General features: G+C 41.8%; 1 protein-coding gene across 1 annotated transcript in view; it reads left to right on the top strand.

Annotated features, from left to right (window-relative positions):
- Window positions 1-25,454, top strand: part of LOC129412350 (calmodulin-binding transcription activator 1) — a 277,417-nt gene extending 251,963 nt beyond the window's left edge. Inside the window, exon 8 of the mRNA XM_055165928.1 lies at window positions 25,404-25,454. Coding sequence (XP_055021903.1) covers window positions 25,404-25,454 — 51 coding nt within the window. The remainder of the gene's footprint in view (window positions 1-25,403) is intronic.
- Window positions 25,455-26,674: the final 1,220 nt, after the last annotated feature.

Below are 26,674 nucleotides of genomic sequence, written 5' to 3'. Positions count from 1 at the left end.
TATATATTTGCTTTGAGGCATTCCCCACATTATGATCACTTCCTCCACTCTTCCTCTTCCTTCTCTTAAGTCCTGTTGAAAGGATGCACGCCTTTTATTAGATCACATGACTAATCTAATCGGACTGACTTCCAGGATACACTGAATAGTTCTCACTTCCTCGCCGCAGCTCAGATTACCTCTGTCTCCGGTGCTTCGGCCATGTTTTATTTTGAATTCCCCGACCTGCTCTGTCAGATTTACATCTTACTTCAGTCACTTTATTGCCACCCATACAAACCATAACCACAGTGACACCGGCGGCAACAAATCAAAGCCCTGAGCACCAGTCAACTTTTGTATCGTCTACCCACTTCAGACTGAAAACTCTAACTCCTGTCCTGGTTTCTCCTCTATCACCCCATCCTGTGCCCCCTCCTCCTCGTCCTCCCCCCTCCTCCCTCCCTCTCTGTGTACCATCGGCTGTGTCCATATGAGATTTGCAGGCAGTAGTCTGTCAACAGCGGAGCAGCAAGGAGACTAGGGCTCCCAGTGCGGCTCCCGGGAAAGGTCACAAGTGAGTGAAAAATGTAAATATTCAGCCATCCAGCGGCCACAGTGAGGAGAGAGAGACAGCCATGAAAATAACTCCTATTACACAGCTCTGACAAGGAGGGAGCGCAGAGGACAACCGGCCCGGGATTGAAAGAAAGGCAGGCTCGCATGGACACAACTTTTTCAAAAGTTCAGCCCCAAAGAAAGGAAGAAAAATACTGAGGGGAATGCAAGATGGATGGAAGGAGAGAGATGGATTTTTAGATTTGAGGAACATAAAAAAGTGTGTGTAAGGAGAAAAGGACAGTGTGCACAAAGAAAAGTTGGACAGTGAGTTTGGTGAAGGTGCTTTAAGAGAGAGGGACTGGAGCAGAGCCCAGGGGAGCGTGCCTCTTTATCCTGCTCTTATCCAGTCTGATTGAGTCAAAGCTCTGATAATGAGACCACGGGACCAGGACCTGTGGAGGGGGAGTGGGAGTGTAGGGGGCTCTCTCTCTCTTTCTTTCTCTCTCTCATCTCTTACTCTCTCACTCATACTCTCTCTGTCTTCTCTCTTTTTCTCACACGCTCTCTTTTCTCATCCTCATTCACTCTCTCACCCTCCCTCTTCTCTCTCACTGACTCTTTCTTTCTTCTCTTTCTCTCTCTTACTCTTTCTTCTCTCTCAGTCTGCTCCACTTTGCCACATCATCATTTTCTTAGTGTAGCATGAGAACACTTTCGAATGTCTCTAACCCGTTCGCACAATTGGCCCAGACGAAGGAAACTTATTGGGGATTACAAATAATGAATTCACAGAAGAACAGAAATTTGGAAACTTCTCTGGCTTTATGGTTCAAATGACAGCGCCTTTTAAACACCCATGAGAACAAATGAAATATTATTAAATGAACTAATATACGGTTATCAAAAAACAAACAAACTCTGACTTGTTTTGAAGAGTTTAAAATGGTTTTGATCAATATTAGAATAATCAGAATTTGAACCATGTGGTAAAAAGAACACGCTCCTATTATTTTGTGTTGAAAACTCCTTCTATTGTCTAAAAAGAGTAATTATTATTATCAACGAATCAAAATTGGAGCTGTGTGTCAATCCTTTTCCTTAGTTTGGAAATTGAGTTTGACATTTTTGTATGTTCACAACACAAAATTAACTCGTGTTTATAGAGATTTTAACTACTGAATGAAGATTTCTATAAATATTGTAATAAATAAATATGTGCCGCCACATTATATCGAATAAATCCTCCAGCCTCTCTACATTCAAATAGTTATTTTTGATTCCACCATGACTAATTTGTTTGTATATAAAGTTATGATTTTGAATAACTCCCATTTGAATAAAGTGATTGTTCAGTGAAGTGAGCTGTATGAATCACTCTCAGTGCCTCTCATTGACACAAAGCACAAGGTCTGTCCTGCTAGCCCTGATTGATTCCAGCGCTCCATGTCCTCTCCTTTTGTTTAGTGCTAATCGAATGTAATTCCCGGGCCCCAGCCTCTCCATCAAATCAGATAGTGGAGTTTGCAGCTGTCCGGCCTGGAGCTCGGAGGTGGGGGTAATTATGATATTAATACGAGTGGGGGTCTGAGGCGAAACTTCATTTGTCCGGCTGTCTGCCACTAACTCAGAGAGGGGTCAATAGCCCTACTCTGCTCCCTCACTACTTAAAAGGGGCGTGGAACGGTGAGATAATGAAATGACTACTAAGGCGGAGGGAATGCTGACGAGCTTGTTTCTTCACAGCTATCACTTCTTCGCTCCTTCTCTCCCCGACTTAAGCTCAGCGCGACTCTGCTGTCTGCCCTGAATAAATTATTAATACGGCCGCTCACCGTACTTAGATTTTTCTTATTACATTAGTCCTTCAGATTGTAATGACTTTGGGAGCGTTTGAATTAGGGTTACGAGAGGAAAATGAGTGTTGTCGGCGTGATGGTCCCAGCCACTATCAGACAGCTTTCCAATCATTTTAATTTATGGTTTGTTAATTGAACGGGCAGAGTGATAAGTATGTGATTAAAGTGGACCCTGAGTGGAGTAGAGGCAGTGGAGCTGTCCGAGGTGCTGAAACCTGCCTCTGCTTTAACTGCTCTCTACATCTCTGTAGTCTGGGTCTTCTGCTCTACTCTACAGGGCTGTGGGTGTCGAAGAATATAAGAATAAAGTAAGTGTGCTAAACTTGCATTTTAATGTTTTATGAATAATTGAACAGACAATTATACTTTGGCATTTTCATTTTATGCAACTGGATTTTGTTGTGGTATATATTATAAGAAAATGCATGGTCATTATTTGTAATATTACCAAATGTACTTGTATTGTAAATGTTTGATAAACAAGTAATTATGAATATTTTTACATAAACAAATGAAAATACTACTGCTATGACTACGAGAACTACTACTAGGACTATGACTACTACTTCTACTATTACTACTACTTGTTAATTATTCTAGTCCAAAACGATGTAAGTAAAAATTCTTGTAACTATGACTACTACTACGACTAATACTGCACCTAATGCTGCTACTACTGATACTACTACTGTAATTAACTGACTTTGTTTTATGTTATTAATAATAATAATGAACTTTTTTATTTCCATACATTTTAATTCAAATGTAAACTAATAATTCTGTTTTAAGAATGATAAATACTTCATGACTGCAAATGGCCACTTCAAAACCAATATCACTCAAGTACAAATGATGAAATCCCCACCAGCACTCACCTGGAGATTACACAGTGTTGCTTTAATTCCTTCCTGTGTTCCTGTGTTGATGTATCGGAAACCACCCAGAGCCTTTTTCCAACTCCCCTGCCATTCACCTGTTATAACAAACCTACAATCTCCCAAGATCAATACAGCAGGTCAATGCTGTCAGCACATCTTTCGCAGGACCAAACACATGTATTCATCCACAGTACAAGGCAGTACAGAGCCCTCTCTCTCCCCTATCTGGCCTAATTGAAAAAGAAAAGTTGAGGAGGACCTTTGTAAAGCGCCGATCCGTCATATAGGTCGGCCGCGCTAGCAGGATACAGCATCTCCAGCGCTAACCCGGAGCGAACATGCCCGCAGGCTAAAGACAGACAGATGGATTCTTATATCTCGCCCAGTCCTCTATTCATTCGGATCAGTTTAGCTCCCTGTGTGTTGAGCGCTCGGAGACAGGTGCTAGGAGACAGGTGCAGGGCCCGGGTGAAGAGCGGTGATGGAGCAGAGCTGTCAGGTGCGCATCCACATCAGAAACACAGGGCCAGACAATGCGCACGGGCTACATAATGAATATTTCACCGGGATGAATGTTGGATGAGCGCGAGCACTGTTCTGTTGATTTGAGAGGCTAGAGAGGCGAGAAAAACCCAGCGCCCGCCGCCTTCTCTCACTGCCTGTCTACAACCCCGGGGCAAACGGAGCCACAAGAAATATAATTGCCTTTAGCTATGCAGGCTGTTGTTTGTATCAAATGGAAGCGCACCTCGGCACAGTGTAACATCAGTATTGGGGTGTAAATTGGACTCCCCTGGTTTGACATTATGGTTCAGTGGGCTGTGTTTGTGTGATGTCATAACAGTCTAAAGGTCCTGTACACAGCAGAGTCTGCAGTTCAATGCTGAGATGATTTATTGGTAATATCTTTGTAATTACAGGCCCTATGGCCATAAAATAACAGCTAATTAAAGCAAGTTATCAAGGTCAAGGTCAATATTGTATTCTAATAGTGACAAAAATCTGCTGCATTATTTAATCACTTAGGCATAATTATAGGCATCTGCTTAAATGTATAATCTGGAAATAACAGAAATAAATATCTGAAAACCAAAGGGCCCTTATTACGCTTTTTTTGGATCTATTTTATAATGTTTCCTCATCAGAAACATACCTGGAGTTGTGTTTTGTTTCATTCACACATGTTTAACACACAAGTCCTGCATATTTAGGCTGTGTTTTTCTCTCAAACTAAAACCACTTTGTTCCACCTTGTGATGTCATGTGCTAATGCAGGAATCATTCCATACACCTTTACTAGAATCATTTGGATGGTTTCACCCCTGGAGTTGCCTGTCTCTGCTAAACAAAAGGTAAAGGGTACATGTTCATTTGAAAACTACCACTTCATGACATCACATGGTGAAAAAACTAACCATTTTGAGTTTTAGAGATGTAGACAGACTACAGGGTTACTCAAACATGTATGAATGAAACAAAACACAACTCCAGGTATGTTTTTGAGGAGGTAACAACATTATAACATGGCTAAAAGCTTACAGGAGTTCATTTTGTGTAATTAATTTAACCATTTAGTCCTATTAAATACACAGACATTGCCCTGTAAACGTTCACTATGTAATTTTTATTGTGCATGCATTTAACTACAGCTGTTTTCATTGCTTAAGAATACCTTAAATACATACCTTCTTACTGCATGGTTCTATCCTGTAACTTGGCCTGGTGGCCTCTCCTTGCTTATCTCTGTCATTCTGTGTAACATTTCAGGCAAAGCAATAACATCTCATAGGAGACAGGAAGGTTGTGAACCCTCCACTTAAAAAGTTACATATTTAACCATCCCTATTTGAATCTTTTGCTGCAGATTCTACCATAGAATCCTTACCTGTCTTTTTACTTTTAAACTAGGACCTCTTTAGACTTTTGTGACATAACCTGCACATAACCCACTGCACACAGCCGGAGCAGCAGGAGCAATGGTGAGAGAGAGAGATAGAGAGAGAAACAGAGAGAGATGGAGAGAGGGTGTGTCTGTCAGCATGTGTCTGGGCTCTGTGCTCTCAGGGCCATCAGGAGAACAGCTGCTTCACCAGTGTGTCGAGAGCCAGGCCTGTCTCTGAGGTTTACCCCTCTGTGTGTGCGTGTGTGTGTGCGTGCGTGCGCCTGTGTGCGATCACTAAAGCAGAGCTAACGCCAGCTCAAACTGAATCTGGTTACCTCTGTCAAGAATTGGGCTGTTTGGCTGCACTTGTTGGTCTTTCAGAAAGCAAGTAAACAGAAAAGAGAGGGTTATCTGTAATAGAAGAAAATACGAACTATGAAGGCGCTGTACCTGACTTTTAAAGGCTTAAAAATCTGAAAAACAGAACTAGTTCATTTCAAAGTCTTTGCAATCCAAAGTTATACTCATTTTCAAAACATATTCCCAGCATCGTAATTACTCACTACAATGATTTTTTAAGTGCTTCTCAAAACTTTCAGAAAACAGAGTAGAGATTTGCTGTCAACGGCTCACATCCTCACTTCCTGGTTCTCGGACAATAAAACACTGTATGATTAGATGCACACAGAGATCTTATTTAAGAGCTGCTTTCCATTGCCTCTGTACTATTACATGTACAAATTTGGGTACAGACACTTGAAAAAGGAAAGAGGCTGTTATCTGTAATTAGAGAAAATATGTACTATTGGTTCTGAAAATGTAATGGGCCAACTGCAATCATTCAGTGGCTTTAATATAATTGTGAGATAGGTCCAAAAATGAATACAGTCTTATAAGTGATTCACCAGTTCTCTGAGAAAAGTGCATGTTTACATTCTGACAAAAGTAATTGGCCAAGAAAGAAAGAAGTATTAGTTGATTGGTGCTTTGAGTTACTTTTAGCACTTGCCATAGTTATTTTTTTATCATTATTTGTAAAGTGTGTCCTCTAAAAATCATGAGAAAAGAAAACATATTTGTACTTTTCCACAACAGAGTCGACGGGGCCCCTGACCTCTGCATAAACTGAAGGTGACTGTAGAGCCTAATTAATGGCCCCTGCAGGACTGATCTTTTGCCTCGGGTGGAAGGAGAAGAGAAGTGTACAGTCTATTTCTTTCTCTCTGATACTTTTTACTCTTCTGCTCACCTTTCTCTTTCTCCTTCTCTTCCTCCTGGCAGACATATTGGTTCCTGGTGCTGGCGACCTTTTCTCCAGGCCGTTCGCCGAGCCCACCAGCACGGGCCAATTATCACAAATCCCCCGCTGCATTTGTCTTGCCATTTTCACTGCGCGACTGAAAGGAAGCGAGCGCATGCAATAGACTGGAGGCAGCCTCTTAACTAGCCCAGAATAGCCCAGAAAACGCTTCCACAACAGGTATATTCAGCACCTAAATAATTCAGTTATCTTGAAAGGTTAAGACGCAGCCTGATCGCTAAAATTGACATTCATCTTGCTAGTCGCGTGGGCCTTTTTGTGCGAACCATACCATACCATACACCCCATATGTTTACCTTTTGTGGTAGATATCTTCGCAATTCCTTTTTAACATGAAAGCTTTTCCAATCTTCGCCAGCTAAAAATGACGATCTCGTTTTGATATTACCATCTTTGAGCGATTCTTTGTACTTTTCACAGTTGAATATTCCCCCGTGCAGCGTGTCAGCGTGTGTCCCGGGCCCTGTTTACTTCCTGTCTGCGTGGTAGGACTAGATCAATAGCCAGCATGCTTTGTGTTCATCGCCGTGCCAACCCTCGCGCTCTCCACCCACATCGGAGCCTGCGCTGTCAGTGTGAAGCAGGCTCTGGCTTGGCGGTGGTCGTGGTGCTAGCGTTTCCCAGCCTCCCAGAGAACACTGGTCACAGCTAATGGCCTGAACTGTCCGATTTGTAGCGGCCTGATTACTCCTCTGAGCCCCAATTAGACGTGGAGCAGGCCTGACATCCAGACATGATCACTGGGACATGTCATGGAGAGGAGGATGAGATGGAGAAGGAAAGGAAAAGAGGGAAAAGATGGAGAGACAAGGGCTACTGACTGTTAAAGACAGAGGAGGAATGCTAATGAGCTAAAGGCCAGGCGCCAACATGTAAAGCGCCCGGTCTGTTAGCAATGTCCATAATTCTACTTCCTGAACAAACTGTATGCGACCACCTGATGGCACGTAATACCTTCTATTTAGGGCTGGAGGAATAGTAGACTTTGATAACTCATTTCAAACTCTATTTCAATCATAACAAAAAGGCTTTATACTCGAAACCAATTTTGAAACCACAATGATAATAATAATAATTTAAAAAAAACACTTCTACACAAAATAATATTTATAGATCCAACTTTGTCCTGTTTATAATTTATTAGTATTGATTTGTATCTGGATATTGATTTTTTACACTATAGTATGCCTCCAATAAGGCATTCTTATACACACTTCAATAACGCAAACCTTCTAATTCAAGGTTAAATGGTCAGTTTAGTGAGAGGCAATGATTACTCAAAAACCCTGATAGCCAGGCGCCACCTAGTGCCTCCGCTCAATTAAATTTCTCTCCAGCAACCAGATCAGGAATCAGAATACAGTAAACAGTTTCCAAGAACCCCAGAAGTGTGAGTCCGGGCACCAGCCAATCAGCGAAGAGCCATACATTCTCTGTTGGCAACTAGTCCCGAGATCGAGGATTTAAAGCCAGAATAAAGAGACGTTTTTGCCCTTCGTCCTACAGGATTTGGGAAAAGCATAATATATCAGTTAGCCCTGTTAGCGTCGCATTACATATGTCATGACCAAATAGCAGCAATTGGTTAAATAAAAAAGTACCCGGAGTGCCTACCGTGGAGCAAACTAATTCTAATGCTGCGAGGTCAGACAGTTTCCACAAAGTGAAAGCGGCTGATGAATCAGGCTAGGACAGTGATCCACAGCCACAAAAATAATCCGCTTGTTTCTTTACTAACCCCTTGTAGTTAGAGTTTGCATAACGTGCTGATACCTATGAAGAACTTCTTTAAAATGTGAGAGATGAACTAATGTCATTATAATATTATTGACTTTCTTGCGTCTATTGGAGATGTGTTGGTGAAAACTTAATTGGCTTGATAGGGGGTAATCACATTTATCTAGTTATCTGTAAAATTAAAAGGAGCCAGACACAAAACAGTAAATTGATAATGGGAGGATGTTTGATAAGGAGCTGCATAACAGATTACATCCAGTGATAAAGTGTCTGTAAGGCAACAGAAGATGTATTTGTGTGTTTGTGTGTGTACAAAAGTAAACAGTACATCTAAAAACATGGTGTCACGCTCCTGGTTTATTGAATTCTCACATATGGACAAGGTCACCAAACACTGCCTTTGTCCTCACACAAAAGTTGTTTACGCACAAAACATTTTAATGCACTTCAAAACTCTTGTATCACATTTTATTATTTATTCGCAACGTATGTAGTTGTATGATTCCACTGGCACTGTACCTGATTTTACAGTCTTAAAATGTAAAAAACAGAACTAGAATTTTACAGAAGGAGGATTATGCAACGTTGTTCCCTCATCAAAAACATGCCTGAAGAGGTTTTAGATGTCATCCATACATGCTTGAGTATTTTAGCAATCTTTCCTGGGCCCTGTTCCAACCTTCCTCACGGTTAGCTGTAAGATTCTATGCAATATTCAGCCCACAAGCTTACGTCACCCTTGCTCCCACACGACAATTTTCCAGAAATATACAAAAGCATGATACAAAACTGTACATTGCAAACCTGATGCGATGTGATAATGTGGTTTTGCTCTGAAGGGGAAGTGGGTGCAGAGGGAGGTGAGACTCAGAGCGTTGTTTTTGGTGAATATAGCATTTTCAGAACAATAAAAGGTAACATTCTGATCTAAATATGTCATGCGTTTAATATGTGTTTACGATAATTGTGAGATGCGTACTGTATATTATTGCATAGTGTATTATAATGATGTATTTATGAGTTTGTGTACAGAAGTGAGCAGTACATCTGAAAACATGGGGTCACGCTCCTGGTTTATTGAATTCTCACATATGGACAAGGTCAACAAACACTGCCTTTGTCCTCACACAAATGTTGTTTACGCACAAAACATTTTAATTACGCTTCAAAACTCCCTGTCTCATACTTTCCCTTTCCTCTTCTGTTCTGACCTACACACATTCCCTGCACTTTTTTCTATCTCCACTCTGTTACCGTGTCTCACCAGGACTCTGCAAGTTTTTGAGAGAAAATCGTGTGTTTTTTTTTTTTTCTTTTCTTTTTTTTGGGGGGGGAGTCGCGCTCTCGGTCTCTCGCTGTAGGGGGCAGTGTGAAAGTAACTACAAGGGCGCGTGGAGCCTTCAGAGTGGCGCCACACTTCTTTAGTCTTCCTGTTTTGATCTGGCTGTGTGTCATATCCAGCACACACATTCTGTCTGTCAATGCTGCGCTATCCCAGACGAAATCTCACCCACCGTAACCTGCGTGAGAGAGGGAAGAGGAAGAAGAGGGGAGGAAGAGGAAGAGGAGGGAGAAAAGGGGTGTGTAGGCGTAGGATTAGAAGATTAGAATACACGATGATGCTGCAATATTTGGAATAGGGTAGCAATGACTGGGGCAGAAAGATAGAGAGCAGATTGAGAGAAGAGAGAGGTGAGGTGAAGGGAGGAAGAGGAGGCACAGGGAGGATATGATGAAGAATTATTTGGAAATAGTAGAAATGAATACGGCTGGGTACCTTTCCATTGTTAGTACTAAAAACTATTTCACTTTTCATGTTTGTCTTTTCATGTTCTGTCTTTTATTCATTTATTTGATGGGGATTATCTGTAATTCAAGTGTAAATATGACAGATTGTCTTTCCTGAAATGTCCCACAGTATGGCATTAAACCTATCTATCATGAACTGAGTGAATAACATTTTTATTTTTACATTTTTATTGGTCAAAAACATGTATTTATTGTGCGTTATTGCTTCTACTTTGATTTGACCTCTAGTTCCACCCCCTCTTAAGTTTAATACCATACTGTGGAACATTCCAGACAGAGCGGTAATACATTTCCCATGGAGTCAAGCAGGTGCCAGACAGATGTTAGCCTTCATTTCATTTTATTACTAGTAACCCTGCCAGGAACCTCCAGGCAAAAGAAAATAAAAGAAAAATATATGCTTATAAGTACTTTACTTTTTTCAGTATTGGTAGAACCTTTTAATGGTATCCAGCCCTAGAAATGAATTGAACCCCAGGCAGATCATGTGAGGAAGAGGAGGTATAAAAGGTGGAGGTACAGGAGGAAGTGGAGAGAGAAGGGGGTACAGGAGGAGGAGGAAATAGGAGGTACAGGAAGAGGAGGAGAGGAGAGAGGAGGTACAGGAGGAAGAGTAGGAGAGGAGAAGGAGAAGGAGGTACAGGAGGGGGAGGTGAGGGGGAGAGAGTAGGTACAGGAGGAAGAGGAGGAGGAGAGAGGAGGTACAGGAGCAGGAGGAAGGCCTTGGGGAGAGAGGAGGTACAGGAAGAAGAGTAGAGAGGAGTAAAGAGGAGGTAGAGCAGAAGGGAGTGGCGGCTGTAGGAGGAGCAGATTGGAGCTGGGAGATGATCTCATTTTCTGGAGATGAGTGGGAGCAAATGAGCAGTGCAAATCACCTGACGTTAACGAGCTGCCTCGTAAATTACTGCAGCGATGGAGCTCCAGCTCCGATAGAGCGCTGATCTGAGCACGCATTCTCCTCCACTATATTTACTGCACCAGGTAATACACATGAAGGAGATGTACAAACATGCTCACTAGTACAACACAAGTGTGCATACAACAGGTTACAATACTTATTTCACTAAAACATAGTTAACATCATTATATTTAAGATTCAGCACAGGAACTATCCTACCAAACCAAAGTAATAATGAGGAAAACATGAAAACGTATCATATGCACTTTAAAAGTAAGCTGTAAGGTTTCTGTAATAGTGGTTGTGGGTGTCTCAGCTCGTGTGGCCAAGCAGAACTCATCAGTTTGTGTGCACATTTGTCCTGGTTAAATCCTTGTATGAGCCCTGTTTTAGTCCTAATGTATAGACCTGGTTTAGTCCTGTTCTAATTCTAGTTTAGGTTTGGGTTTAGTCCGGGTAATTTTGATGCAGTGTTCATGTGAGCATGAAGTGACTATATCTGTCATAGCCCAATTTATTGTTTTTAATTGCTCTGAAAAACATGTGTCATCAGTATGAATGGGCTTGCATCTCCACAAACCTCACTCTTACTTGGCCTGGAAGCTTGTCTATTCTTCCAGAGTAAGGCTTTCATTGTACATGAATCTCCATGAATATTCCCAATATGGTTTTAACAGTTACTATGCCACCTCCAAAAAGTTCCAGTGTTACTTTAAGGAGTCTTACATAGTTTTAGTTGTTAGTTAAAGCCTAAAAATAGTTTTAATTAGCAATTAGGAAAACAGATTTTGTTTTTTAATACACATGCTTTAAATACCATAGTAATTTAATCAAAATGATCTTGTGGAATTACCTGTTGTTCAGGGATGAAAGTCCCACTTTCACCATTCAAGAATTATATTCATGCAATGTTTTAATTAATTTCAATTAAAGTGTAAATTAATTAGTGTGTGACTTACCATGTCCCAGGACAGACTTATTGATTCTTGAACCCAAAATCCCTAATGTTAGTTACAAAGTAGTGCATTGTTTGAAGTGTATTTGCTGTGGCTGGATAAATTGTGCTGGGTTTTCCACTGCAAGCAAATCTTTTAGTGCTGCACCTGACGTCCCAGTAGTTTTTACAGTGTTTATTATACCCTGTAATAAAGACCAGAGAGGCTCGGCACGAATGGGAAATCATTAAATTATATTAAACTGTTGATTTGTGACGAAATGGGATTTTTTTGCCTTGCTGGTATATAGACTAGTACTAAAATTTAAAATCGTTTGAAGAAATACAGAGGGGAGCGCTGCAGAAATGAACTTTGGGAGGCGGGCGGGAGCAGACAGGAGCAGACAGACAGACAGGGGCAGTGGTTGAACACGCTCACAGCTGCAGGTGGGGGATATACATGTCTATTGTAGCCAGCAGCGGGCAGCAGGAGAATGACTTGCAGTGGCCACATTCTAAATATTACATGACTTCCTGATGGCACTGTGCTGTCTGGCCCAGTATTAACCTGTCCGGATAAATCAAGCCCTTACCCAGCTCACTACCTCCCCCTAAAGGCACGGATCCTCCCCTCACCCCTTCCTCTTCACCTCCTTTCCCCCTTCCTCTACCTCTCCTCTTTCTGTTGCTCTGCCCCTCTTTCACATTTCTCCTCTTCAAACCGCCTTAAACCTCATCCTGTTTTCTCAACCTCATTCTTATTCTGCTCTCTCTCTCTTCTCACCTCTCTTCTTCCTCCTCTGCACCCTTACTCCCTTCATCTGATTCCTCCTCATCCCTGTTTCTCAACGCTATTCTATTTCCTTCCTCTCATCTCTCCTCTTCCTGTTGCTCCTCCCCTCTTTCACACTGTTCCTTTTGAAACCTCCTCTTCCTCCTCACCTCTCTACCTTCCTTTTCCTCCTCATCCTCTTTTCTGAACCTCTTCTCTTCCTCCTCTGCACCTTCCTCTCCCGTCTCACTCCCTTCATATTACTGCTCCTCTTTTCAGCTCATCTCCCTTTCATAATGTTTTCTTTCCCCTACCTCTCCTCTTCCTCCTCTGCTCCCCCCCTGTCCATCTTCTGCTGTGCTCCTGTCCCTCTTCCTCACTCCTCATCATGCTTCCTCTTCCTCCTCATCCTCCAACTCACCTCTCCTCTTCCTCACCCCTCATCACTTGGCTTCTTCCTCATCCTTCCTTACTCCTTTCTACCTCCTCCTGTCCCTTTCATACACCTCCTCTTCCTCTTCAAAACCTCTCTCCCTCCCTCCTCATTCTCCTTCCCCCAATCTTTTGTCCTCCTCGTCTCCCTCATCCTTCCTCCCATCTCTTCCCCCCCCTTCCTCCCCCCTTTGTTTTCTTCTCCTCACCCCTCCTCTTCCTCCTCATCTCGCTTCTCACCCTTCCTTCACTCTGTCCTTTTTCTCTCCCCTCCTCTTCACCACTCTTCACCCTCTTCTTCCCCCCCAACCCCCTTTTTTCCCCCGGTGTGACCCTGCTCCCATCGCACCCCTCCCCTTCCTCACCTGCATCCCCCTCTCCGTCATGGTGCTTTGTCTATGTGTGGTTTTACTCCATAGCCTTCTGCCAAGGCCCCTAACGTCATACGCAGCCTGGCAGGTGACAAATAGTTTTTTAATTGCTTGCACCAGGAAAATCATTAGTCTCTTCCCTTTCCGTGGTGGGACCGGGCGGGACGTGCGCGCAATAATAATAGTCCCGATTCCCACCTCGCGCTCGCTATTTTTAGCCTAGACCCTGTCCCATGTATGTCTGAGAGGTTAGTGTAAGCACAGGGCCAATATGTGATCTACAAGGTAATATGGAAAGTGCTGCTGGAAAGACGAAGTTAGAATGTAGAGTTTAGCGTTTGTAACAGGAAAATGATCACAAAGCTATGCTCCAAAGCTGAATACTAATTTAACACTATGTATAAATATGCACTTTTGTTGTTAAAGGTGCACTGTGTAACATTTCTGGTGGATGGTCCCTCGCCTGCTTGCCTCAAAGGTAATTGTTTTGCCCTGGAGTGTTCCTTAGAATATTACACATTAAACTTATCTATCTTTGTGGAGACAAGTAGGGGTCACCATTAGGGGTGTGGAAAAATATTGAAATGTGATGATACAGTATCAATATCATGGGCTGCTGTATCGATATATCGCCATGAGTATTTTTTGGTATATTTTATGAAATTATTTTGCTGCAGTGCTACAGTTTAGTTGCTCGTTTATGCAATACATTTGACATATTCACTGTTTTGATGATTAAAATGTTTGTGTGTTATTCACTTTGCACAAGAACTGATTTAACAAAGACTTTTAGTATCGCAGCCAAGATTTAACCTTTATTTTTTACTGAACTGTATTGAATCGATTTGAAATATATCATATTGAATCGAAAGTGCACTATATCGAGATATGTATTGTATCGTGGCCTATGTATCGAGGTATGTATCGTATTGGCAACTTCTTAATGATATCCAGCCCTAGTTACCATCAAATCTGTGGAGAGGCGAGCCCACTTAAGAATGCAAGTTATATTTAAGTAGATCTATTAAAAACACCCATAATAGAAAAAAAGCAGTATAAATTTCATCAGCATCTCCACAGAGACACACAGGTAGCAGACCACCCACCAGAAACGTCACACAGTGCTCCTTTAATTTGGCCGTTTTTGAGATCATCCTTTTTGTTGATACGGCCCACCTCTGAGTGTAAAGGCCTATTGTAAGAGCACAGGGCTAAATGTTCCGGTGGTGGTTTTCCGGCTTGTGAGTAAAGTGTATTTGTCATCCTGGTTTTTCCATTCCCTTTGCCCCGGCTGGTCTTGTGTGTGTGCGTGCGTGAATCTGTGTATATGTGTGTGTTAGGATGTCTGGCGAGCCTCTAACCGGGCCCTTTGTGCTCTAGTGCATTACCGTAGCAATCCACCGACACAGCAGCGAGCCAGATGAAGCCGTCCAGTTTATGGAGCAACCTGCAAACTCCAGCTGCTTTTGGTTGGGATTGTGCTTAGTGCTGAGATATAGTATTGATTTTCTCTCCTCTGTGCCCTTGCCATCCCTGTGTAGATATGCAGCGGCGCACGGCATCCACTCACCGCCATGGAGGAGAGAGAGGGAGGAGGAGGAGGAGGAGGAGGAAGTGGGAGAGAGGGGAGGGGGGATGTTGATGTGCTGATACTGACCCCATTTGTTCACATGGAAAAGGCATGGACGCGGCCAGACGGCGGAGGGGAATTGAGTTTGCGAGGCTCAGATTGCAAGATGAAGGCCGAATTTGATTTCTGTTATACAAGCGTTTGTTATTATACGTCTGGGTGTCTGAGGGTGCTCTTGTGTCTGCTGCCCCCAAATGGCTCTATTACAAGTGTGGCTGTGAGGAGCAGAGCCTGGCCTGTGGTATGGGAACAGGCTCTGCTCCTTTAGGATGATTTTAATAACCCACTAGACATTATTATTCCAGTTCATCTTTGCAGGCCTGTTGATATTTTGCAGTGACATCAAGCTGGGGGTGTTCTGCATCTATGTGTATGGTGGAATGTTTAGAAGTTACCATGGTGACAGAGAAAAACATTTTAAGTCTGGAAGCAAAACACAAAATGGATTTAAACAACTCATTTTCAGGTTTCAGCTAAGCCAGTTCTGTGTGCCTGATTGTGTTAAAACAAAGCTCAGTTTAAAGTCCAAAAGAGCTTCAAACAGAGCCGTGCCTACAGTTAGCATCATTTCCTCAGGGAATGTTGACGACATTCTGCTGCAAAGTATCCATAAGCAATGTGTGGCTATATAATATTAGGGCCGTACAATCCATAGTTTTAGCTTAATATCATTCAAATGTAGGAAACAAAAATCCTTATCCAGCTTTCACAATTTAATGACTTATTAATGAAATGGAAAAATAACTGACAGATTAAAAGATTAGCAAAATAATAGTTACAGTCCCATTTCATGCATTGTATATTGCATGTTTACTTATAGAATTTATTAAATATGGTAAATGGTCCGATTTTTATACAGCACTTTTCCACCTTCAAGGCGCTTTACATCAAGGACCCACTCACCCATTCACACACACAATGGTGCAAATTTATGATGTAATTTGACTTATTGTTTATTTCCGTGCTATATTTCTGTGCTGTAGCTTAAAAAATCCACCTTTTCTGCTGCCTTTCTCTCTCTTTTCTTCCACTGTGCTAAGTCTGAACCACGGTCAGTCATGACTTGATTCATTTGTGTGAAAAGGCCTGGCAGGGCTGCAGCAGTTTAAGGGAGGTAAAAGGATCATTACCAAAACTATTTCATACTTAAATGAAAATGGTGTTATGTATTGTGTAAAAATGTTACTGCCTGACCTTTCAGTGCATTTTTAAAGTGGTGCTCAAAAATTACATTTCCACTGTCAATTTTAATGATACCTTCAGGGATGTACTACACTGCAAATTATAACTAGTATTCTCCTTTAGAATGCACTGAGCCATGTTCTGGTTTAGAATATAATCTGCTATTTAAGTAATGTGCATTTACAGCAATCTCACAAACCATTCTTGTAACAACAAAAATGTTCATTCTTGCAAATCATAAATCACAAAACTGTAGAAGGTATGATTATGGGAAAAATCCAATTAGTGTTGCTCATAATTGAAATAAGAAAATGATTATGTACTGACTAAAGTTAGTAAAGTCCCCTGTAGATGAGGAAAAGATGTAACGTTTTGGTTTGTTATTTTACACGTGTAATCGACTGGAGCAATAATCACAATCAGAACTCCATGTATTACAGAACCATACAAGTGATATTTTCAGGCCCTGATTTCAGTGTAGAAAATAGCAGTATTTTTCTGTTTGAAAGTGTGGCCAGACTGAGCTGAAGGCAAAAGTTTATAAAAAGTGCATCCAGACTGTGTTTTGTTTCCACTGTGTAGTGTCCAAGAAAAGCCCAAACTGCACAAGTCACAGGATTCAGGAGAAGACTTTGTAGATAAAAAACACAAAGGAGCAGAGCAGCGCTGGTGTGAAGCTGTTCTAAAGGTTAGCGCTACAATACAAGGCATTTACATGTTCTCCTCTTTGTTTACCTCACAGAGAGCTCTTCTGTCACTGTTTAGAACAGGTTTAGTGATCATGTGCTCATAAGAGTCAGCCTCTCAGCAGCTGTCACCATATGTATGTGTATGTGTGTGTGTGTATGTGTGTGTGGAGGTTTTACACATATTCTATGGATTATGGGAGCACAACACAATGCACGTCTGAGGTGGATTTTTCAATACATTTTACTTATTGTTTAGATTTAAGTCTTTGTTTATTGTATATAACAATACATTTGCATATTGAAGTTTTTAAGTTCATGTTAATACTTGATACACCATTATATTGGCCAGCCTGCAGAAGAGATAGTCGTGAGATGCATTTCACTTGAGTTATTTTTGAGGAAACTGTACTTTAAGAGTAGTTTTATCAGACCACTTCCATCCCTGGTTATATTCTTATTTGGAAATGCCAGACCTTGATTTGTACCTCATTTAATATTTTTATCTCTCGCATTACATAAACATGAAATCATATGCTATGCCCAAACAAATCTGTTTTTCTGTCAACGTGAATGTGTGTGTGAGCTACTGGAGAGCTCCTGTTCTTACTCTCCTCTCTCTCGTCCCTCCTCTCTCACTTCCTTCCTGCTTTCTCTCCCTCTTTCTGTCTCTCTCTCTCCCTCTCTCTCTCTTCCTCTCTCTCTCTCCTCTCTCACACTTTTCCTCTCTCTCTCCTTCTCTCTCACAACCCCCCCTTTCATCCTCTCTCATTCTATCTAACTAAGCAGTGGTGTGATGTGGGTGATAGGACCAGAGTGGCCCCAGCAGCAGAAGCAGCGGTGCAGCTTGTGCGTGGGCCGCGGTGCCACTGGGGTTTGGCACACAAGAACCAGCATATGTTCATGGCCATCTTCCTTCCTCCTCCTCTTCCTCCTCCTCCTCCTCTTTTCCTCTCCCTCTCTCCCTCTCTATCTCTTTTTATCTCACCTGTGGGAGGTAAAAGCGTGATCAAAGACCAATGGGAGAGCAGAGTTGCCTCAGGACGGCCCACCATGTTGTACAAACCCGGGGCTTCTCTTGCTCCGCTCTTTGTCATTTTGTCATGTGACTCCTGATCAGAGACAGTCTAATACAGAAGGTAGTACAGAGGAGATGCACTTCTGATGCCTCTCCAAGTTCTGGTGAGTGGCTCCTTGGCCCGTCTCTGTCCTACATACACACTGGCCCTGCTCCAAACATGTCCAGGTTAATGATTGTGAGGAGCATAGCGTCATGAGCACATTATGACGCTTCAGTTTACCCACCTTTTTAAAGAACTTCTACTCAAGATAACAAAAGGAAGTGTGGAAGGAAGAGACTGCTGGATGGGACTATCTGGGACATACTTAACCCTGACCTTGACCTGAAGCAAGACAAGGGAAGAGTGGACAATATATGGTTTAGAAAAAAGTAGTAACCTGAGTGAGCGTAAAACAAAGTATTTGGCGTAGAAAAATGCACTACCAGTCAAAAGTTTTAGAAAACCCAATATTTTCCAGTTATTTATTGCAATTCAAGTCATGCAAGTCCAATGAATAGCTTGAAATTGTACAAAACTAAGTACTGATCAGCCAGAGGTTAAAAAAAGATAAAAGATAACAAAGCACAAGCCCAAGCTCTGCTTCCTCAGAAATAAAGAACAAGATGTTAAGTTTGAAAACATGGAGCGGCCAGCACAGTCTGTGGACTTTAACCCCATCGAGCTGGTTTTGGGATGAACTGGACAGAGCCAAGCAACCTACAAGTGCCACACATTTATGGGAACTTCTGCAACAGACTTGGGAAGAACTTTCTGAAGAACATTTGATTTGAGTGTAAAAAGAATGCCACGAGTGTGTTCAGCTGTTATATCTGGCAAAAGTGGCTACGTTCATGAATCAAAAGTTTAGAATATGTTTTGAGGCAGGGCTTAATGCTCAATTCGGATTTTTTTGTGAAATGTGATTTTTTTGCGAGGTTCACATTTCCAATTAAATGTAACTTGTATTTGAACAGTAGACAGTACACAGTAAAAAACTGGACAAAGTCTGGTGTTTTAAAACTTTTAACCGGTAGTGTACTTGTCAAGTTTATAATCAGAAAAGAATGGATTTCATTTTTTAAATTGACTTTGAACTTGAGTAATGTCCCACGATATGACATTTATTATACTGAGCATTTATTTAGTTTGGGTGAGTGGATTTGCTCTCCATAGATCTGACCTATAACTGCTTGTCTCCATGAAGAATTTGATGTCATATTGTGGAACATTTCTCCATGGAAATAAGGAATTGGTGGTTTAAGTTGCTTTAACCTTACATTTCATATTTTTTTAAATTTTCATTCATATCATAGTTTATTCTTCTGTGATACCACAACCAGAACCTTCTTTTTTTACTCTTACTCAAGTTACTTCTATGATGACTACCTTTTTCTATAGTACCATATATTGTTCACACTAACCTGTTTTTTCTCTGGGCCATGAAAGGGTTAAGAATGTCCCAGATAGCCCCATCCAGCTGCCTCCTCCCTCCACACCTTCTCCGCGCTGCCTGCTCTCCTCCTGCTTCTTGGACCAGTAAATGAACACTCATTTGCAAGTTAGATAAATCCTTTGAATGTATTATTGATGCAAACAAATTAGCCTGCAGGCCCTAGACAATACCTAATGGAGCCTTAGCTTATGGGTGAGGTAGTTTCCAGCTAGGGCACTGTCGGCGCTACGATTGATGCCTGCTCCTCTGCCCCGTAATTATTTCTCTTACAAATTATTCAGCTGTTCTGATGCACTTTGGGGTTTAAGGCATCTCTGCTTATTGCTGTGTGTGTGAAACCGGCGCCCAGGCCACGCCATATTCATTAGTTTATTAAGGAAAGAGAAAAGACGGGCCAATTAGATAACAGAAATAAAGCTGTGGAATTATTCAACTTTATGCATAGCGCTTATAATTCACCAGGGTTTATGTCGGTGTAGCCTTTTCCAGGATGTTCTTATCTTGTTGTTCGCAGACATATTTTTAACGTCTAAGCTTGTTCGTGTATTTACAGGGAATCAAAAACACCTTTTACAAAAATAGAAACGTATAACAGTGTGCACAGGGGGACGCCAAAACACATGTAAATGCTAGGAGATAGCGTTGCGGTTGAAGTTCTAATAGGCGATGTGATGAGTGGAGATGAGAGGGCGTAGGCATAGCTAGTCTGTCCGGGGTCATTAGAGCACTGTATTGATCATTGCGGGATAGGGAGGTTTTGACAGGGGGGAGGGAGAGAGGAGAGGGGCCCTAGGGTTCGGGGTTGTCCCTTGTGGCTTCACACGCTCCGCTCCTCTCCTATAAGCAGGGCAGAGCTGTGGGACAGGCATCAAAGCTCTTCGTCCTCCCATCCATCCCCAACGCTCCTCTGGCCTTTGAAAACGCTCCATTTGATGACATCATTCTCCATTTTGTTCCACTCCCAGGAGCCGTAAATTGAAGCTGAAGCCGTTGCCTCGTAACTCCCATGTTTGCACAGTATAGAGGGACTAGCCATCATGTGTCCTTATGGCCTCTTTACATTGAAACTACATGCACCCTTCAAGTTGTGAAAGTTAAGTTAAAGAAAAGTTTGTGTAACTTTTGTTAGGGAGATGTTTTTGCTTTGCCTGGAAAGTTCCACAGTATGACTTTAACACACATTCATACTGTACACTGAAGCCTTAATAATGCATGAACCAAAGACTTCAATCATAATAACTATATTAAGAATGATTCAGGTTTAGTGACTATATTATTATGAAGGAGCTAGGAGTTAGGTTATTACTACTAAACTATTTCTTCATTATAAATTAAGTCTGTGTTCATGCTTTATCAAGGTTATTAAAAGTTATTTGTTTGTTTTTTTACCCTTGAACTCTGCTTGCATTTATTCAATTACAAAATAACATTGAAAACATGCATTATTGTGGGCAGGCTCGCCTCTAAGCAGATGTGACCTGTAACTTAGGCTCATGATGTCACCTGCTTGCAGTGATTTTAATCCCATGGAGAATTCTAGAGAAATCACATCGCCATGGAAACCAACAGGTGACAGACCCCTCAACAGAAAAGTTACACAGAGCAGCTTTAAGTCTGTGTGATACATTTAAAAAAGCCTTAAACAGATGTTGCTGTTTTGTATCAGTCTCAGAGGGGGGTGCAGAGGGACCTGGCTCGTGTCAGTGTAGCGAGGAGCTCTGAGTGAAGCATGGCAGCCATGAATCAAAGAGAAGACAGAGCCTCACAGTCTGAATCAATCACACTGCTCCTGATGCCCGTCCATATTCTGCCCTGTATTCAGCCTGCCACCAGGAAAGCACTCATTACTCCACGCTCTCAAGGCCAGACCCCTGTTAATGCCTTTTCTCTCCTCCTTTCTCCCCTCTTTTTTTTCCATTTTCATCCTCTGTTTCACTCTCCTCACCCTGCTGTCTTTTCAGCTGACTTCGGCCTTTGCCAATTTTATTTGCCTTTCGATCCAGATCAATCTCCATCTTATCGCACAGAGGAGGAATTATAAAGATTTCATGGGATCAGGTTTGACACTGATGGACAGACCGGAGGGAGAGATAAATGAGGAGGGGTGAGGAGGAGAGCAGGGGGTGGACTAGTTTGGACATAGGGTTGTTGTTGCTTTAAAATAGACTATAAGTAAATCGAAGTAACAAGCAGGTATCAATGCTTGCAAGGGGTTCTTTTTGTGTTTTTTTATATATTTTTTTGCAAACACATTTCACAAAATGCTAACACAAAGAAAATGATTGTGAATAAACAAAAAAAAAAAATCAGCTAAAGCATTATGGGGGACATACATAGCCCTACATGCTTTACCACTTGTTACAAACCTACATACTCTATAGAATATCATTGTCAATACGGTGTCATTCTATCTATGTCAATACGATGAGCAACAAAAGTGTGATTTTTGTTAATGCCAAAGTTCATGTTGTTTAGACTGGTGGACTATGAGGGACACCATGTAGTCTCTGAAATACCAGATATACCAAAAATTCACGTATTGTGTAGAAATCTATCGGATATCTGCACCAATATTGAAGAAGTAGCTTGATCGGATATTGGCTTCCATATATCGGTTCTTCTGATATATCCTGGTGTGGTCACATAGTGTGTCTTTTACTCATACAAAATCGATGTGTAGTTACTTGTGAAATAAATAACAGTGACATAACATCACTTTTGCTATATTTTACTTTTTTTTAAAGGAAACAGATGCATGGGTATGGGTATTGGAACTGAAAAAGCTTGTAGTCCCAAGTATTGTGTAAAAATCTTTTGCCTTTTATCAGCCCGTTTAAAACTGTTATCAAAATACATGTGGATTTCTGAATATGGTTGTCTCTGAAGTGTCACCAGAATCAAACATCTCCCCATAAAAGTGCTCAGTGTTAGCAGACTACATTGTGGTAGTTGTGGGTGGCGTGCTGCTGGTGTTTGGGGCTTCTCACTTGGCTGAACCCGGACTCATTGTGCACAGCTGTCTCTGTGTCTGGGCCAGTGAGCGACACGGCACAGAGGGGCGTGTGTGTGAGTGTGCCTGCGTGCTCACTCCAATCTGAAGTGTGCTCTGTCATGTTTTATTCATAACACCAGCATTCATCGCAGTCAGATACCTTCAACAGTTTGGAGACGTGGTGTGCTTAACGGCTTAATGTAGTTGCTGCAATTTGGCTCTCCTGTGGCTGATTAACACTAGCGCCCAGACCCTCAATATGTTCTACCTCGCCAAGGATTAGCAACATGGCTTCCAGGCTCTGTATTAGCACGAGTTTACCTGACATTTTGTGATTTAAGGTCCAGCGCAACACAAACTCACATTCAATTAAGTAACAGCTTATTTTGTTGCAATTAGACCCAAAACATATGCAGTGACCTTAATTAAAAAGTGTTTAAACAACACTCCCCCAAAGGAATATTGGCATTTGAAAATATCTTAAAGTGTATGTTTTGTCCTATTTGGAAGATATGAATTAATGAGTTATTAGATGAGTATATATGAAATTTTAAATCACAATAAGCAAATGTCAAATTCAGCTTAAAGAAGGCCATTAAAGATTTTGTGTAAAAGTTTGATAATTGCTAGATAAACACTTGGATCTGAACCACCTTAAATGCTAGCTTCTTTCCTCTTTCTTTAGGTCAAACTTTAGTGAGAGCAGAGCCAACAGTGGAGCAGTTAGAAGTGCCACCTCAGCACCTGTGCTTTAATGATTAATACCATATTGATGGTCTCAATTAATTTCCTATTACACCAGCAGGAGGCAGCGCCCGCTCTGTCTCTGTCACGGCCCCGCGCTTGTTTTGGGAAGCCTCTCTATGGCAGCTGCAGAATGAAGATAGTCTGCTTTTCTCCTCTTTTCACACATATGTAGCCAGCACAAGATTACACACAGGAACATGTGCATATACAGTTACAATTGGGATATGTATTGTAAGGTGAGGAGGCAACAATATTGTAATGCTAATGGTAATGTGCCCTAATGTGGACTCACAGTTACACACTAACATGCACACACACAATTACACAGATGTAACAGTAATAAATAAATAAATAATACATTCATTATAAATTAACAGTAAACTGCTAACTGAATCTGCTGGGCTGAAAGTGCATGGGTTAATTGTTATCTAATATTAAGGGCATGTTAACAAGTAATTTTGTTATTCTGCATAACCAAAAAAAAATGTTAGTCACCTTTTAACACATTTTTATATACACAGTTACACACAGGTAACATGCAGACACACATACATAACAGGCACACACAATAACACACTGTAATATGGCACACACACACAATCACACTCAAAATCCACACACAGAATTGCACACAGTAACATGCACACACACAATCACACATACGTAACATGCACACACACAATCACACGCAAAATCCACACACAGAATTACACACAGTAATATGCACACACATAATCACACATATATAACATGCACACATAGAATTACACAAAGTAACATGCGCACACACAATTACACACAGTATCATGCACACACACAATCACACACACATCACACACACACACACAGTATCATGCACACACACAATCACACACACACAACACACATGCACACACACATTACACACAGTATCATGCACACACACAATCACACACAGTATCATGCACACACACAATCACACACAGTATCATGCACACACACAATCACACAGTATCATGCACACACAATCACACACAGTATCATGCACACACACAATCACACACAGTAACATGCACACACACAATCACACAGTATCATGCACACACACAATCACACACAGTAACATGCACACACACAATCACACACAGTAACATGCACACACACAATCACACACAGTAACATGCACACACACACAATTACACACAGTAACATGCACACACAATCACACACAGTATCATGCACACACACACAATCACACACAGTAACATGCACACACACACAATCACACACAGTACATGCACACACACAATCACACACAGTAACATGCACACACACAATCACACAGTATCATGCACACACACAATCACACAGTATCATGCACACACACAATCACACACAGTAACATGCACACACACAATCACACACAGTAACATGCACACACACAATCACACACAGTAACATGCACACACACAATCACACACAGTAACATGCACACACACAATCACACAGTAACATGCACACACACAATTACACACAGTAATATCTTAGGGAAACACACAACACTATTACACGCGGCTTTGCTCTTCCTATTTCACCCACTTGCCCACAGACAAACTGCTTCTGCGTCTATATAAATCACTTTAAAAGGGATGACTGGTGTTTTACTGTGAAACTCATCAAATCTCTCTGCGTTTAGGCTCTGAGCTCATTGTGTGGTGTCAGTGTAGCATGTTTACATTTAAGCTTCTTCTAATATGTACTATTTTTATATAGTGGGTTTACTCTCTGTGCTGATGTAACATTAGGAGCAGAGTTAGTTATGGGGATCCCTCTGAATGCTGTGACTGTCAGTTCTGACCTTAATTGTGTGAAGCCAGAGCTCAGGCTGCAGACAACAGTGCCCCTGGTGAGTGCCTGGGGAAGTGCGTCTCATCAGATTGGCAGACTGGTGATGGTGCTTTTCTCTTCATTACCTTTTCATATCCCATTCAGCTCTTGTTATCTGGGACCACTCTGCACTTCACCTATAAACCGCTCTGTTTATCTTTAACTCATCCTTTCATTCTGTGGCGCTTATACAGCCATTCACACACACACTGTCTTTATTTTCCATTTTTCATGCAGACCCAGTGCACACCATCGGTTGCTAGGAAACCATTTGAGCGTTTTCTCTTTTTTCCCAGGGGCAGACGTTTGATTATCCATTTGTATGGTGTGTATTTGTCTGTTTGTGCGTCTCACAGGAAGGTCTTGCCAAGCTGAGCTCTGGGGCTGCTCCAGTATCAGACCAGTGATAATAATGAGCACCTTTAATACGGAGGGCCTCTGCTGTTCTCGCTGTATGCTCCATAGGCCTATAGTTAAAGTGCATATGGCAGGTTTTCATGTTTTTGTAATTACTTCTTGGTTTTGTGGTAAATATTGATCAGTTAAGTGGCAATGTGTGGAAAAAGTTGAGAAGAAAATAACAAAAATACAGAAAGTAGTGGTGAGTTCTAAAATGGAAAACCTGTGCCTATGTCATCAATACTGAAAATCCACCCAAAATGCAATGAGACAATTAAGCACAAGGAAGACATTGTTTTCTGCCAGTATAAACCTTGGAAAATAAAGCTGTCTTTCTTTATTTTCATTAGCTTAAACATAAATACTGTGCAATTTAGACACGTTTTGGCCCTCATTAACAGTACAGTTGCTAGGTAACTGTTATGGAATTACCTCTTCATATGTCACAACTGTCACCCATGTCCAACCAAGAGGCAAGGTTTTTGTACATTTTAATTATAATAATGTTATAGTGAAATGAGTAGCCTAACCTGTCATATGCACTTAAAGAGCCAGCTGAATAAGACTCTTCTCCCACATGCTCAGACACTGCTGCTGTTAAAGCAAACAAATTGTGTTATCTATTGTTGTCCCATGAGCTGGGGCCCTGGCAGATAGCGGCCAGGCTGGACACACTTGAGTCCTCCCAGTGACTGTGTAGAGATTCAATGGGCCGGCCCTCTCCTGACTGCTCCTGTGAAGCCCTGATTGGCTCACAGACACGGGCAGCGCACATAAATAGTGCGCGATGTCGACTGGCACCAGGAGAAAGGCCTGTGCAGAAACAGTGAGTGAGCACTGATATGAAACAGACCAAGCTGAAAAGAGGCAGTGCAGAGATGCTATTAGCTGTTTAGGCCCAAATGAAGTGCACTTTGCCCTGGTGGAACACATGAGAATGAGAGAGGGAGTGGAGAAGGCTCAGACAGTTTAGAGGTGATTGAGAGACACAAACAGAATGACACCAGAATGAAGTCTTGTCTCTCTTTGTCCCTCTGCCCTCTGTCACCTGCACAGTGCTGTGTATGAGTGTGAGTGCTATAGGCAGAGCCAGGGCCATTATAGTGGCCACATGAGCTGGTGATAGCAGTGTGTCAGCTGCCCCTGGCACCGCGGCCTCTCACATGGGCAGAGCTAATGGAGAGTGTAGTCGTCTGGAAGGGCCTCAGGAGGAAAGTGCCGGCTGTAA

The sequence above is a fragment of the Boleophthalmus pectinirostris genome, unplaced genomic scaffold (assembly GCF_026225935.1).
Source record: "Boleophthalmus pectinirostris isolate CB_2022bp ecotype Guang Dong unplaced genomic scaffold, ASM2622593v1 HiC_scaffold_8, whole genome shotgun sequence".
Lineage (NCBI taxonomy): Eukaryota > Metazoa > Chordata > Actinopteri > Gobiiformes > Gobiidae > Boleophthalmus > Boleophthalmus pectinirostris.
This window is presented reverse-complemented; position numbering and strand designations above follow the sequence as displayed.